Source organism: Prinia subflava, chromosome 1, assembly GCF_021018805.1.
Source record: "Prinia subflava isolate CZ2003 ecotype Zambia chromosome 1, Cam_Psub_1.2, whole genome shotgun sequence".
In the NCBI taxonomy this organism is placed as follows: Eukaryota; Metazoa; Chordata; class Aves; order Passeriformes; family Cisticolidae; genus Prinia; species Prinia subflava.
Window position 1 is genome coordinate 83,703,507 of NC_086247.1, and position 16,344 is coordinate 83,719,850.

General features: G+C 39.3%; 1 protein-coding gene across 1 annotated transcript; it reads left to right on the plus strand.

Moving 5' to 3' along the window:
* Nucleotides 1–1,285: 1,285 nt before the first annotated feature.
* LOC134552408 (ovalbumin-like) lies at nt 1,286–8,588 on the plus strand. Its single transcript, XM_063401062.1, has 8 exons — nt 1,286–1,431; nt 2,857–3,040; nt 3,654–3,704; nt 4,292–4,420; nt 5,145–5,262; nt 5,926–6,068; nt 6,246–6,398; nt 7,478–8,588. The coding sequence occupies exons 2-8, from the start codon at nt 2,873–2,875 to the stop codon at nt 7,871–7,873; spliced, it is 1,158 nt and encodes a 385-aa protein (XP_063257132.1). The 5' UTR covers nt 1,286–1,431; nt 2,857–2,872; the 3' UTR covers nt 7,874–8,588.
* Nucleotides 8,589–16,344: the final 7,756 nt, after the last annotated feature.

Here is a 16,344-nt window from a genome sequence, read left to right on the forward strand (position 1 = left end):
CTTCAGCTTTTTCATCATCATCTTAGAAGGATGACTGATAAACATTATTTTGTGGGCACAAAGTTTAAAAGGAAAGCAATGTATGATACCTGCCCTTTCACCTGGGGTCCAGTCACACCTCCCACTAATTAATCATATGACAGATTTTCTTCTGGCACCAGAAAGCCCTTCTGCCTCTTCTGATGTCCGTGTTACCACCTCACCTCCTGAGCGGCACACTGACAGACAGCAACTCATCAAGGGGAATGTAGATTTATACTGCAGATTTATTTTCACAAGAGGAAGCAGACTGAGGCAAAAAACCCTGCACTGCCTAAACTTTTGGCAGCAGTACAGGAGCCTACTCTTCTTAACAGACATCCCAAATTATGTCCCATATGTTCTAAAATTTATGTCATACAGACTTTGGGATCCCTCTCCTGCCTTTCCCCCCTTCTCCCCCCGCTCTCCGAATCACACAGTGCTTTGCAGAGGTCAGAATGGTTTCTTAACTGTTTGTCCATTCTATTATTTCAGTACAGAACAATAGCTCTTATAAGTGAAATGCTTTTCATAACTGAAATATATTTGCTATTGTATATTATGATTGTCCCACAGACCATGAACACACATCTAGCCAGATTTCACAGTTCCTCCATCATCTGTCAGGCCATTAAGTTACTCATGGAAGATCTGAGAGATACAAGGCCAGTGCATAAAGAAGTACATTTGGAAATGACTGTTTTTTACTTTGTCTAGAGTTATGTTTGGCTGTTAACCCCTGAGAATAAAATACTTTGCTATAAAACCAAACTCATAGAAAGATCTGTTATAAATATTCCAGCTTCTGAAAGAAAATGTTCCTGTTTTTGACTTTCATCTCAGTTGTTTTTGTTACATGCATCCTACTTTATTTCCCTAATTTTTTTGAAGAATAAAAGGCTGAGTTCTGTCCTCCCTTCTCTTCTGTCTAGCATGGCTGCATTTTGTACATTCAAAAAGAACTAACTGAAAGAGAGTTCTGGTCTATTACTACAATCATAATGACAAATTGACTAATTATTGACAATTGACTATTAACTGCTAATTATGTGTGACATCACTAAGGTTTTCACTTTTTTTTGTTTTTTACTGCCATCCCAGTATCTAGTTGCAAATGAGGCATTATTTCCCAGCCTTTTCTCCAGCCCAATAATCCTGACATACCAATGGAAAGCACTGTTATACTGAATAAAATACTAATATTTGTTCTCCCTTCAATCAAACCCAAACCCATTGAAACGAAAAACTGACCTAATACCATTAATTTATTTTTTATGGTGTCAAAAGTCAAACTTCTGAAGGAAAGTAATGGGTGGATCACAACTCAGACTGTATAAATTCCCAAGGGCTCAGCCGGTATACCCACATACAGCTGGAAAGCTGTATTGTCTTTGGTGCCGAAGCTTGAAGGTAAGCATTTTTCTAAGAAAATTTACCTCTGACTGTGTTATTTCTTGTTCCTGACTAAATTTAAAAAGACAGAAACTATTTTCTTGTGTTTGATATTTTTCAGGACAGAATATTTACATGGTATTCTCTACAAAACTCACCAGTGTATATGCATTCTACACTATTTTCTTATGTGTAAAATCTGAATATTTGTTGTTTTGGAGAGATTTTTAAAAGTTATTTTCTGTGCTTAAAATATTATTTTGTGCTCAAAACATGATTTTATTTCAGAGCATCTTATCCTCCCTTTCAGTACCTTTTAAGATTGATTTTGACAGACAAGTAATAAGTTTCCTTGCTTGACCTCTGGTTCAAAAGAGTACATTGAAAGCAAAACTTGGTGGCGTTCAGTGAATTTGCTAAGTTTATTTTAGTGTGAAATTTCTCTGAGAGTTGCATTCCTGAAAAATACAGTTGGTGAACACAAGGCAACATAAAAAGGTACGTGGGTCGACAGATGTAGAATTTTTAAATAACTTATAAATGGGAACATGTATACAGAAAGGAAAGTGAGAGAAATATGTGTGTGTCTGTATGTGTATATCTAAGAGGCCAGTCACCAAAACTTTGGTAGAGTTTAACATTACATAGAGAAAATTAGGATCCTAGAATCTAGCTCCTACATAAAGGGCTGGATTTTGAAAAACAACCATTTAATTTCTCAGACAGGTTATAGTCTGAGAAAATATAGCGTATTTAAGCAAAGCAAGCCATATCTGAAAGCACAATACAATGAAACATGAAGTCTGTGCATCAGTCTTGCTTCTGGCTTAAGTGACCTTAGACAAATTATATTGCCTGTCCATGCTTCCACTACTACAACAAGGCTAAGCTACAGGCCTTTGAAGATCTACAGAGAGTAAGTACTGTGCAACAAATAGATACTTTGCTACACCTACTTATTTTTAGAAAAAATAACTAGCCTCTGCTTTTACCTGTATCTGTCCAGACCTAGGCCAAATGGAAGTATAATTTACACTTAAATTTCCAGCTTTTGAAGTATACAAAAGAGATAATATTTTCTTGCTTTCATCAAGCTACTACAAAGTACTAAGGAACTGTAGCCTTCAGTGAATAAAAATAAGTACAGGTAACTGTTGTTTGACTGCTTTGAAAAGGTAAACAGAAATCACTTACAGATTCCAGAGCTCTGAGGAACCGCTACCAAAAGGTAAATGTGTAGAAGTGCAGAAGGAGACAGATTTGTGAAAACAGAGTTTCTAACATGCATGAGAGGTGAGCATAGAAATAGATATGTTAACATAGAATGATTTCCAAATTACTTGTTTATATTATACAGCCTGAAAATGTCTATTAAAGTGCATGTGCTGTGTGTGTCTGCTATTCCCATCATTACATTGTTACTGCACTTCTGCTCTGCTCTAGGCAATCCTGCTGCACAATGGGCTCCATCGGTCCGGTGAGCACGGAGGTTTGCAGTGACATATTCAGGGAGCTGAGAAGCCAGAGTGTCCAGGAGAATGTCTGCTACTCCCCTCTGCTCATCATTTCAACACTCTCCATGGTCTACATAGGTGCAAAAGATAAGACCAAGGCTCAGATAGAAAAGGTAAGACTACATTTAGGATTTAAACCCTCCTGCTGCTCAACAGAGCCTCAGTCCTTATTTACATAATAATGCCTCTCAGAGGCTAAAAGATGTGGATCCAGAGTTATCAAAAGCTGTGGCCACTGAGACTCCCACAGTGTTAAACAAATGCATCAGCCCAAAATCTTGAGACTGGATTTAAATTTTATCATAGTTTAGCAGTAGAATTCTCAAAGACAAAACTACATTCTAGTGACCCTCATTTTGGAATAGGGAAAGAAGACAAAATCTATAGGGAAAGAGCCAAAATATATCCTCAGAATGCAAAGTGTTTCATGTGTTTCCTACATTTCTCACTATCTTCATAAAGAGTGGCTGGCTTGTTACCTGTAAGAAGGTTGGTATTATTGACAGCACACATTGGAGCTGAATCCTAGAGGTTCAATAGAAAAAGGGATCATCTTAGCAGGCAACAGTAGGCATGGCTATTCAGAGATGGTACAGAAAGATTGCACTTTCTGAGTCATTCTCAGTTAGTCAATAGGTTTGTTTCAAATACTATGTGTCAATCTCAGTTGCATAAGCTTTTTCTTGTCATACCAGTTATTTCAACTACTGTTATTCTTAATTACAGGCTATCCACTTTGATAAAATCCCAGGATTTGGAGAGAGCGTTGAATCTCAGGTACAGAAACTATTTCATCTCTTCTCTATGTCGGTTTCTCCTGGGAGCAAAATCTATCAGATTCCATCAGTCACCTAGCAGTTCCAACCCTACCCCAATGTGCAGCTAGTGCTCCTCATCTAGCATTTGGAGGAACACTTCATTCATAAGAATGAATGGAGAAGGCGGGCTACAGAGAATTCAGAACAAGCACAAAATGAAACCCATCACCATAATATTGGACCAATAGGGGGAAATTATAGATATTTGTATGATTAGGCAAAGTAGCTGGGTGCTAGTGTTAAACAGGACTGGTTGGGAACTGATCTGCTGGAGTTGCATTAATGTAGCAGGTAATCAACCCCCCCCAAAGAATGGTATGAGGAAAATACAGTAGAAAACCAGCACCAAATTGTACATATTACAAAATTACCACACACCAGCACAGGATGAACAGTTTTGTAAGCAGAAGCATCTGTACTACTCTACTCTTTTCATATAGTATCTACTCATCATTAAAACTAGTGGGTTTCCTTAAAATTACTCATCATTAAAACTATAGATGATGTAGGTTTTTTCATATTTTTATTTGTATTCATGTCAATCAGTGTGGCACGTCTGTGAGCATCCACAGTTCACTTAAGGACATCTTCACCCAAATCACCAAACCAAGTGACAATTACTCTATCAGCATTGCTAGCAGACTTTATGCCGAAGAGAAATACCCAGTTCTGCCGGTGAGTTGCTGTAAGATCTGATCTGAATGTCAAAACTGTAACTTTCTGTAATGCAAACAGCGCTGTCAGAAGTCTAGGCTCTGCTAAAGAAATTTTCTTCTATATGGAAAGATTCTCTCTGTCACAGCCCTAAGCCGTGAAAGTCTTGAGAAAAAATGTGACTAGCCAAAAAGATACTCTTTCAAAGTACAATAAAGATACAAGCAAGTCAAGGTATGATTAATAAAGGTATTTTCTTTGTAAGAGATAACTCCAACTCTTTTCTCAACTTGCAAAACAAGTCTGAAAAATAACTTCAGGTTCTGAAAAATATTCCAAGGTTTTCCATTGAAAGGAACATTTAATTTGAAATTCAAGGAGCATACCATTGCAAAAAAAAAAACCAAACAACTCAAAAAACAAAAAACAAAAAATCACCAAGCAATCAAACAAAAAAAAAAAACCCAAAACCCCCAAAAAACAAAAAAACAACCCCATACTTAACTGAAATGAAAGTTGGTTTTAGATTAAACTCCGTTCTGGAAAATATTTTTTTAAAATATGGGCATATACTCTTGCTTGAAACGACGCATGTCAAATCTTAAGATGCTTATAAACTAGCTCATGGTTTACTGATTAGTCTTAATAAGCGGATTGCTCATATCTGTTAATTTCATTCTTGCCTTTTACATCTGCAAAATCCTTTGCCATTCTGGTCTGAAAATGGTATACTCTTTCTTTGCAGGAATACATACAATGTGTGAAGGAACTGTATAATGGAGGTTTGGAATCTATCAGCTTCCAAACAGCTGCAGAAAAATCCAGAGAGCTCATAAATTCCTGGGTTGAAAGTCAGACAAATGGTAAGAGGAAGCCAAATATCAGCATAGATATTTTTCCTTCTGCCACCATGTTTGAACAACATGTGAGAACATTTAAGTAAGGTGATGAAAAACCAAAACCTCTCCATCTGCCCCTTCTCTTGGATAATAAATCAGTTCCCAGATACACAACTATCATCTAATTTTTTTTTTCCTCAGACACACCCCTTTTGGAGGACTCTTTATCTGTAGAGGTTTTGTGGATATGTAATACTTCCAGTCCTGATAAAAGGGACAGCATTAAAATACGATTTTTAAACATTGAAAAATTGTTTGACACCAATGTTTCAAATTTTGTTTGAAGCAAAAAGTATTAAATGTTTGGTTGGGAGACCATCCTGGGATAAAAGGTTCCAATGGTTCTTCCTGTTGTCACAAAATATACTGATTTTGTACCAAGTAAATCTCTGGATCTTATATATCTCACTATAATTCTTTATAGTGAGAGAAAATCATTGCCAACAGCAGTGGGCAAATCAACCTTTTGAACTATGAGAAAACAGCTACAAAAGCAAAATAATGTTTCTGCCCTACACCCTCCTTCCCACAAATTCTTTACCCTCCATCTAATGTTGTAATTGCCAAGTATGATGTGTTATACACAGATGTGTTATACATGTTCTCTCTTCCTATGCATTCTTGAAGGGACGATCAAAAATATCCTTCAACCAAGCTCTGTGAGTTCACAAACTGACATGGTCCTGGTCAGTGCCATCTACTTCAAAGGATGGTGGGAGAAAGCATTTAAGGAAGAAGACACCCAGACAGTTCCTTTCAGAATTACTGAGGTATGTGGGCATACATCACTTTAAAGGTGTTATCTTCTAGAATTTATGAAGGAAGTAGAAAAGTTGCTGAACAATCTTCCTGCAATAGAGCGATTATCAACTTTAACCATAAGTAGGCATTTCTACACTAGAGGAATAATCCTTCTGAAAACGATATTATTTTCTTTGGTTTTGCAGCAAGAAAGCAAACCTGTGCAGATGATGTCTCAGACTGGTACATTTAAAGTGGCAGAAATCCCTTCTGAGAAATGTAAGATCCTGGAGCTTCCATATGCCAGTGGGCTGAGCCTTTGGGTGCTGTTGCCTGATGACATCTCTGGCCTGGAGCAGGTATGGGTTTCAGAAAACCATAGACACAGTGAAAATTCAGGTGCAAAGAAGCTCTTCACAATAAAGTTATCTTAAAGCACAACCCTAGCACAGTGCTGAATACTGGCAGCATGGCATAGAGGCACGCAGCTGTCTCAGTGGTCCCACAAAGGTTTGTGCTGAGGATGGATTGCTAAGCAATAGCTTTAGTGGGTTAAATTTTGGTCACTGCAGAACATATTCTGCTCAGATAAGCAGCTGTTACTCCAGCAGCTTGAGTTCCAAAGCTTTTCTATCTCGATTTCTGCATAATGAGGAACTTATTGGGAAGTTCATGTTAGCTTGAGTCTTTGTAATTACTGAATGGTTTGACAGCCTTCAATATGCTTCCTTCATACCTTCAAAAATCAAATTATCTAAAAATTGAATATGAGTATTGGAATGGTTAAAGCAATTTCAGAAAGTAAAACGTACACAACATATTGCTGTTGATATGAAAAGAATATAGCCATTAGCAGGAATGCAGCTTGAATAGGAAAAGTTATGCAATAAATCCAAGTTCATTGAAATGACTGCACACTAACTCAAAGAACTTAAATTGTAAAAACAGAGAGCTCAACACAGCTGAACACAGCTGAATTTCTTGAGTAAGAACTGATAGCTCATTGATTACTGAAGAAATTTAACTATGCTTAAATGCCTCTAGATACTTCAGATATTATTAAAACCATTAACAACACTTCTTTACTTGGAAGTCTTAAAGGTAGTTAGAGCTTACAACTCATAAGCAGCGAATGACTTTTGGAATATATTTCTAAAGAAAAGAAGATAAATAGGCAAGAGCTTTGGGAAATTTGCTAAATAGCCATCTAATGAAGACTATTAACTGGCAGTGAACCTATTAAAGAAATAGGAAGCAGGACAGAGAAGAGAGTCATGGTTTACTTTCCTCTTCTAGACACATGAATCCATATATACCCAGAAAATACACCATAATAAGAGCAGTCAGTTTAAGAGAAGAAAACCACAAATGGTACTGCATTGCTACAAAAGAAGTTGTGCTCTCATCCCAGAGATCCAATTTGTTTGTTTCCTTGCAGCTTGAGACTGCAATCACCTATGAAAATCTCAAGGAGTGGACCAGTTCTAGTAAGATGGAAGAGAGGAAAATCAAAGTTTATCTTCCCCGCATGAAGATTGAGGAAAAATATAACCTCACATCTGTCTTAAAATCCTTGGGTATCACCGACCTGTTCAGCTCATCAGCCAATCTCTCTGGCATCTCTTCAGCAGAGAGCCTGAAGGTGTCTGGAGCATTCCACAAGGCATTTGTGGAGATCTATGAAGCAGACAGTAAGGTGGCAGGCTCATCAGGATCTGGGGTAGATGACCCAAGTGTCTCTGAAGTGATTAGGGCTGACCACCCTTTCCTCTTCTTAATCAAGCACAACCGAAGTGACAGCATCCTGTTCTTTGGCAGATGCTTTTCCCCTTAAAGAGAGAGAAGCTGAAAGAGTTTCCGTCCCTCACAGCAAGACCCAAAGTGCTGCAGTATCAAGGGTAAAAAGACCAACAAACCTTCTCTTTTATCCATATTTTCTAAAACCAAAAGGCTTTATTAAAAAAAAAAAAAAAGGTTCAGACAGAAAAATTTTACCAGGAAAGCAGAGGCCCTTTGCCTTTCCTTTATGCTGAGTATTATTATCTACTCGTAGGTGAAGAGTTAAGGGGATGAAAATCTAACCCAAAGAAAGCATGAGCATTAACAGAGATATTCCTGGTGCAATCTAACATTAACAGTGCCAAATCATCACACTGAAAAAGCACATCACCTTTTTTGGGAAAAAAATGCAGTCTTCTAACTGAGCCAAGTTTCTCTATGGACAAATTTTGTGGTTACTCCTCTGGAATAAGTCACTCAAAATTTCCTAGACTAAACTCTAAACTACTACCAACCATACCCCCTCTGACAAAGCAATTGATTTTTATTTCTACCCCTGATACTGCAAGGCTCTTCCTCACTTTCTAAAGATGCAATATAGGACTCTTATAATTCATGTTTCTTCTTAAGCCGTTCTGGATCAATCATCATGACCAAGCATGGCAGGTTGCTATTCAAATTTTCTCCATGTACCCCATCCCTGTATATAATGGGTCTTGTGGATGTACACTTTTGCTCCTTTAATCATAATAAAAACTTATTTAAGCAAATGCTTTTTATTTGGAGTATTTTAAATGGGAGAGGGTAATCCTGGTTATGTGTACAAATCTGGGATTTTGGGTGGATGGCAATTTGAACATGACTCAGCAGTGCCCTGGCAGCCAGGAGGGCTGGATAGTGGATCTGCCCTGGGGGACATCAGGCACAGCAACACCAGCTGGGCAAGGGAGGGGATTGTCCTGCTCTGCTCTGAGGCAGCCTCACCTCGAGTGCCGGAGGCAGTTCTGGGTGCTACAATACAAGAACATCACCCTCTAAGAGTGTGTGCAGAGGAGGGGGACCGAAATGGTGAAAGCTCTCAAGGGCAAAACTTACAAGGAGTGCCTGAGGTCACTTGGCCTTGTCAGCTTGGAGAAGAGAAGGCTGAGGGGTGACCTCATCTCAGCCCACAACTTCCTTCATGAGGGCAAGGGAGGGGGAGGTGCTTTTCTCCTCTGTGTGGTGACCAGCAAGGGAAGGAGGAATTGGAATGAGGCTGTGTCTGGATTGGACATTAAGAAAAGTTTCTTCATTCAGAGGGTTGGTCACTGGAACAGGCTTTCCCAGGGAAGTGGTCATCATACCATGCCTTTTAGAGTTCAAGGAGCATCAGGACAATGCCCTTAGTCACATGGTTTATTTATAGATAGTTCTGTGAGGAGCAGAGAGTTGGACTTAATGATCCTTATGAGTTCCTTCCCACTTGAAATATTTTATGTTTCTGCAATTTTTTTTGTCTGAGTTGGTTCATTGATTTCAGAGAGGATGAGGAATGAGCCTGTCACAACTGAGTTAAGATAGAATACTGAGACCAATTTTCTGCCAGGAAGGGACCTCTGTGACCCATACTGCCCCCACTCAAACTAGTCAGATACAACAATTCCTGCACAAAACATGATTCATCCAGTTTCTCTGAAACAACAGTTGATAAGCAGTCTGGAAGGCAGCTGGGTATATGTAGAATCTACATGCCACTGAGACACAGCAGAACACAAGGGAACAGGAAATGGGAAGGAGTTTTTTACTTATCGTTGTGGTGTGTTCACAAAGCTTTATGTGCTTTTATTCAGAAGCTAAAGAGAATAATCATGCTAGAAGATGGGACATCTATGGTTAGTTATAGTTTTTCTCTGGAATTAATTATTCATGTCTTTGTCACTGAAGGAAGAAAGGAAACAGAACTATGAGGAACTGTCACAAAGAAGCACCAGCAAAGTAAAACAGAAAGATTTTGGGGGGTGCAGTTACTGCAAGAAGGCTATGCCCTTTCCTGATTCCCGTATGTACAGCATAGAACCAGTGCTGGGAGGATGGTGGTGGAATGTTTTTTCAGTTCCACCACACAATATTTGCTTGTTCTACTTGTTTTGGCTTCCCCCGCTCCATCCTCCACAATAACACATACTTTGGCAGGACCTAGGGGACACGACATGCTGGTAGCAAACATGATCTTGCAAAAGAACCAAGATAACATGACACCACCTTCACTGGTACGTAAATAGTTCAAATATATTCCTTCACTTTCTTTTATCTTAGCTGACTGCTGATCAAGAGATAACAAATGGGGAAATTTATTGCAAGAGAGCTAACAGTGTGTTTACTACAGTCCTAGAGTTTCTGTTGATCTGGTCATGGAAATAGGACACCTAAATTCCTAAGGACACTTACATTTCAGCAGATTTTTTCTAAAACTGCAACATTTCCAGGCTGTTTTAGTTTTTATCAGTTAAAATGTACTTCTTCACAAACAGAAGACACAAAGAAGTACATCTGCTCTTGTATGTACACAGATATTTTCAGTGCTACATCCTGATTTCTGGTGACTTCAGCTGCCAGGACAGCAACAAGCAGTCATATTCTTGTGCTCCGTAGTCACTTCCTTACAGGAAAAAAAAACCAAAACAACAAAACAAACATGTTCCCAGTCCTTTTTTCAGAAACCATTTTGGAATTTGGCAAATCATACCCTCATTGAGGAGTGGATGCTGGAGTTCTCAGATCTCACACAGAGAAATACTTGTTTGAATGCTAAAAATTTCAATAGCCTTCCACATCTGAGGTACTGTAGCTTCTGTAATAACAGGCACCCAAAGTACAGGCCCCTGGAAGCCTGGATCTCGCCCCAGCTATGTGCCAGATATCAGATCTCCACCACTCAGCATGAAACAAATCCTCTCCTTTGCGCCAACAAATGAGGCTACAGCTTCTTCTCACCACCCTCAAAGAAGCAAAATTGTTAGCATCATGTCCTAGAGACTTCAGCTTTCTGCTGTGTGATGAAGTACAGGTGGATTATGCTCTCGTTTGCCTACAGAATGTTTTTCAGCACAAGTATGGAAGAAGGCTTATACTCACAGCTTTAGGACCTGTCATTAGACGCTTTTATTGCTCTACCACCACACCCCACATATATTTGTAACTTAAGCATGTAAAGAGACAAAATTAATTCAAAGGATTAGTGAGTTGTGCCGATACAAGACCACACTTGCTTGCCTTCTGGTGGTTTTACAATGGGAAGGTAATTCCATAGAGATGACAGAATTTGCCCCCGAGGCCTTACTGTTTATTCCAGCACTAACTGTTCTAATACATAAAAATGCAAGTAATATTGCTTGGTTGAATAAAGTCAGTTATTTGCAAAAATGGTCTCCTTAAGTTCACAGAGTTAGAGAGTAACTTGTGTTGGAATGGGCAGCTGAGAGTCATCTGGTCTTAACTTCAGAAACATATCAAGGCTCTTTCCAGCACAATGTTGCATATCTTTAAATTTGGAGAATCCACAGTGTTAGAATGAATTTAATTTTAAACATAAATGCAAATATCACTAAGGTAGAAGTAGTGTAGACTATCTAGCCACCTTAGCCTTCTCTCACCAAATGAGAGTTGGTCACATGTGAGAATAAGCCCCACCAGTTCTTTCATTTTGATTCTCCCATGCCCAGTCCACAAAGCTCTCACTGTTCTCCCTTACTTTTAAACCTCTTGGAGCCAATGCAGAATACCTCTGAAAATCCCAAGGAGTGCTTAGTCAACCATCTAAACAGGAAATTACCAGGATGGTTAACAATTCTTAGGAACAAAAGTGAGAAAACAGATAACTTCATGTTACGTATTTTTAGTCCAGAATCATAATTTGTACTTTATCAACATTTTATTATATGGGAATATCACAGTGATATTGTTTGCACCTGGTCTCTATTTCCTCATTGCTACAGTATTCAACGTCACAAGAAAAAGTTTAATACCATATAAACCAACTGTCTTATGAAAGGAATAGTCTCAAATTGCATTCTACTACAAACCAATTTTGTGCTCTTATTTCTTTAACTCATTCATCACTTTACTGCTTTTTCTAAATGCTAGCAATAGCATCCCACAGCAGGCAAACATGAATATCTATTACTAGCACCTTCAGAGAACAGGAAGAGGTTCCTAGAGGTGAGCAAATCCTTACAAGGAGGGCTGACTTCTTAGTCACACAGGTAAAATTCCAGTTCAGTGGCTCTGATAAGAAGCCAATAAGGAGTGGGAGAATAGTGAGGTGCCAGATGTGTTTTTGCAAGGAATGGAATTCCAAATCAAAGAGGGCAGAGGAGGAATCACTGAGCTTCACAGGGCTGTGTGCTGGAGCAGTTCCTCTTTCCTCTTTCCTCTTTTCTCTTTCATTCTGCCTCATTTCCCTTGGATGTGGATCATTAACCATCTTTCCCCAAGGTGCTGACTATCCCCACCCTTAACATGCCCTCCTTTTTCCTCCTTGCCCTTCAGCAATCTCTGCTTCTGTGGGCAGTGAGGGAAGAGCACAGGACAGGAGTCAAGGCTTGACTCTAAGAGGAGAAATGTCAGGGAGAGGAAGAAAGTGGGAGGACATTTTACCCCTCCTACTGCCTGGAGGAACCATCTGCTATGAAATTATGCTGTGTCAGCTACAGAGGCCAAGCTGCATCTCAGCTGCATCTGCAGGAGGTGGGGGGAGAGCCCCTTCCTCCAGCCACAAACAGAGAGCCATTGCTCTGCCTTCCCTTACACGTCTTCTGGTAACTTTCCTTAGTGTGATGTTGCCTCTGTTCCACTGAATTCAAATCAGGCTTGACCTATGTGTTTGTCAATCTGTGATCCCAGACAAGCAATTAGCAACTACAGAAGCAAGGGATATTAAAAAAGATAAAAGATATTAAGGAAGATAAAGCTAAAGATCTAGAAAAGGAAGGGAGATACACCAAAATAAAGAAAAACGTAAAGCAGCTGAAAGGGACTACTGCACCAGTTTTAAACTACACAGAGAGAGTTCTGCTTTTGGCTTTCAAAGAGCTAAAACCGCCACAGATATCAATATAAAGATAATAGAGCCATGAAGATCTCTTACAGCTGAAGCAAAAGAGTTCGGAATGCTTTGGTAAAGAGCAGATGGTCATCAGGATAATTTAAAAGAAGGTCCTCAGTGCAATACCTTGCAAATTCACAGGTGTTTATGCCACTCTCACAAAAGTTTGAGGAACAAAATGAAAAGTTTCCATCTTATTTTAGCAGAGAGAAGAAATGAACATGAGATTGTCTTGTATTATTTGTCATGTCTCAGGTCAATAATTTCTCCTTAGTTGTGAAAGCCTTGCTAACTTGAACCACGCAAAGGATATCAGGTCTCAAGAGATTAAGATCATTTGTGCAACAGGCAGGGAATGTGAGTGATGGAAAGATGCAATTGCAAAGGCATTGATGAAACATGTTCAAGTGATGCTTATGACACTAGAGCTTAGCAGAGGTCCTTCTCAATCCAAAGGATAAATTCCACTCCAAGTTCTCATTTTTGGGGTTTTCCTCTTCCAGGACAAAGCATTACTCCTGCTGTATGTGCACTTAACCAGGTAGTTCAGATCAGTTCCAAGGTTAGCCTAAAAAGCACGAAGTGGTAGCAAGTGCCAAGCAGATCAGTGAATAGCAAAGATTTTCTGTACACCTCCTCAAATGAGTATTGGGAAAATTCTCCTGATTAAACTCCTGAAAACACCAACTGCCTTGGGAAACTCCTGGCCATTCCACCAAGCAAGAATAATTGCAATTAAACTGTATGGAAAACAGCAAATGTCAAAGAGGTTCTTTCCTCTATATTCTGCTCTGACACATCAGCACAAGGCTCCTGTTTAGGATGGGCACTTGTTTAGAAATGTGTGTTGAAGATGCTCTGACTCGATATTCACGCTCTTCACCCCATAATGTGGCACATCCCTCACTACAGCACTGGAAGGCGAAGATGGGATCATCTTTCTGATTCAGTAGTTGTGCAGCTGACATACAGTTCCACCCTTTGAGAGACTTCTTCGGAAAAATGACAAGTTTCAGCCGAAGTGCACACAAGCCACACACATAGATCATTACTCATAATGCAGAACTGTGTATCATGGCTGAGAAATTCAGGCCACTCTTCGTATTTTTGATGTCATCTGTGACCTGCTCACCACCTGAGTCATTCAAAGGAAAACTGCACCCTTACACATGTGGAAACAGTATACATGTTCATTCACAGATAAACTGCCCCTTTTCAGATATACAGATCACTCCTTTATCAGAAGTGTTGTGCTCCTTACTAGAGCAGAATTTCACAGGACAAACACTGCCTTTATTAATTACAGTGCCTAAGCTAAAGCATGCAGAAGTAATACTAAAGTAAGAGGAATTCTGCTGGGACTGTCAAATTTTACCACACCTTTGCCTCTGCAGGTGTGGAACAAAATGCCTCAATAATATTTATACAGGAACCTCACCACACCCTTTGGGAACTCCTAAGGTTTTACATAGTGTTAGAGTATGTCAGCAAGGATCGCTTGGCAAGGGAAGGCTTGCAAATTTACTTGTAGGAGGTGCACAACAGATCACTATCTGCTCTGTTTCAAAATAAAGACACGTGTATTATTGATCAAAGCTTTAAAGAGAAGAAGGATACTCAAAGAATGAATATCTCTTTAAAAACTATTTGAGATTTCAGGTTGATTAAAAACTTATCATCATACATAAAATTCCTTTACAGCACAGCCCAAAATCAGTCTAGGTGATGCATACAGGGTTTTTTTCAGTTGACAATGTTAGGTACAGCTCATGCCATGCTCTCAGTTACACTATGACAAAGTCATCATCCAGGAAAGAGCCTTCCTTAGCACAGAAAATGTTATGTTTCCTGTCATAGAATCATATGCTGAGGTAGAAGAGACCCGTGAGGATTACCGAGTCCTACTGCTGGCCCTGTATAAGACACCTCAAGAGCCACACAATGTGCCCTGCAAGAATTGCCCAAATGCTCTTTCAACTCAGACAGGCTCCGTGCTGTGACCACTTCCCTGGGGATCCTGTTTCTGTGCAAAATCACCCTCTAAATGAAGAACCTTTTCTTGATATCCAGCCTAAATCTCCCTTGACTCAGCTTCATGTTGTTTCCTCAAACCCTGTCACTGGTCATGAGAGTGAAGAGATCAGTACTTGCACCTCCACTTCCCCTTGTGAGGATACTCAAAACCACCAAGAGGTCTCCCCTGAGCGTCCTCTTCTCCACGTTGAACAGAACAAGTGACCTCAGATGTTCCTCATAAGGCTTCCCCTCCAGACCCCTCACCATCCTCATGGCCCTCCTTTGGACACTCTCTAATATAATAATATATAATAATATAATAAAAATATCTTTTTGATATTGTGGTGCCCAAAACTGCACACAGCATTCAAGGTGAGGCCACACAAATGAGGAGTAGAGCACTTATCACTCTTACTATTTTCTCATTTTCTATGCCCCTGTCCTCCTTACAGTTTTTAAATTTAAAACACAGAGAGATTAAAAAAAAAAAAATACACCACACTTACAAAAGAATTAAAACACCATATTTCAAAATTTCTCCTCCCCATGCATCTTGTATCTCGTAAAGCCCTTTTAAAGGTTTGAGGGTATTTAAAATCCTTTCATGTTTAAAATGTACTGGCCAACTCTGGCTGAGTCAAAAACTTGAATAGAGTGCTTTGCTGGGTGAATCAGAAATTCTTCCCTGCCAAGTAAATAAACAGTGCTTGTACTTGTAAAAAATACTTGAGGATGTCAGGGAAACTGAAGAGCTTTCTTTCAAACACCAATTTTTCTTTTGATCTACCTGAAGTATAGAACATGTGAATTAAATCAGGTTTCCAAGTGCTATACAGAATTGATAGTAAAAATAAGCTACCAATGGGCACGAAAACCAGCCATGGAAAGCTGTATCCTAAAAATACTTTGTGAGAGCAGAAGCTACCTCTTTTCTGTGACAGCAAATCTTTTTCTCAAGACCATTAAGAAACTTAATAGGGCACTTTAAAATGTTCTGTTCAGACATCAAACATATCACCTACTCCTAAATCCAGGCACTAATGAACAGAGCAACGCACTGTGTAGTCAAAATGACGTGTGCAAAGTTACACTGAAACTGGAGGAAAACAAAATGCCTTTACATAGCTGGCCAGGGCGCTGGTATCCTGCCAATATTTGCCCTAACCAAATGGAAACATGAATGACTGCAGTGAAAGGGACCACAGGTTTACTTCCCACAGGAAGGACACTATTAACACAAATATAAGTCTCCTAGTGTGCTGATGTGTTGACTTAGTAAGGAGTGGGAGTACCACTGCTACTGAGTCAGCAGTAGCACCATGCAGTGAGTTGTGTCCTCCAGTGATGCTAATTTAAAAGGATATTAGAAAATATTATCAACCCATCACATTGAAAAAGCAATTTTTGTCTTCTGAGATGAGTATAAT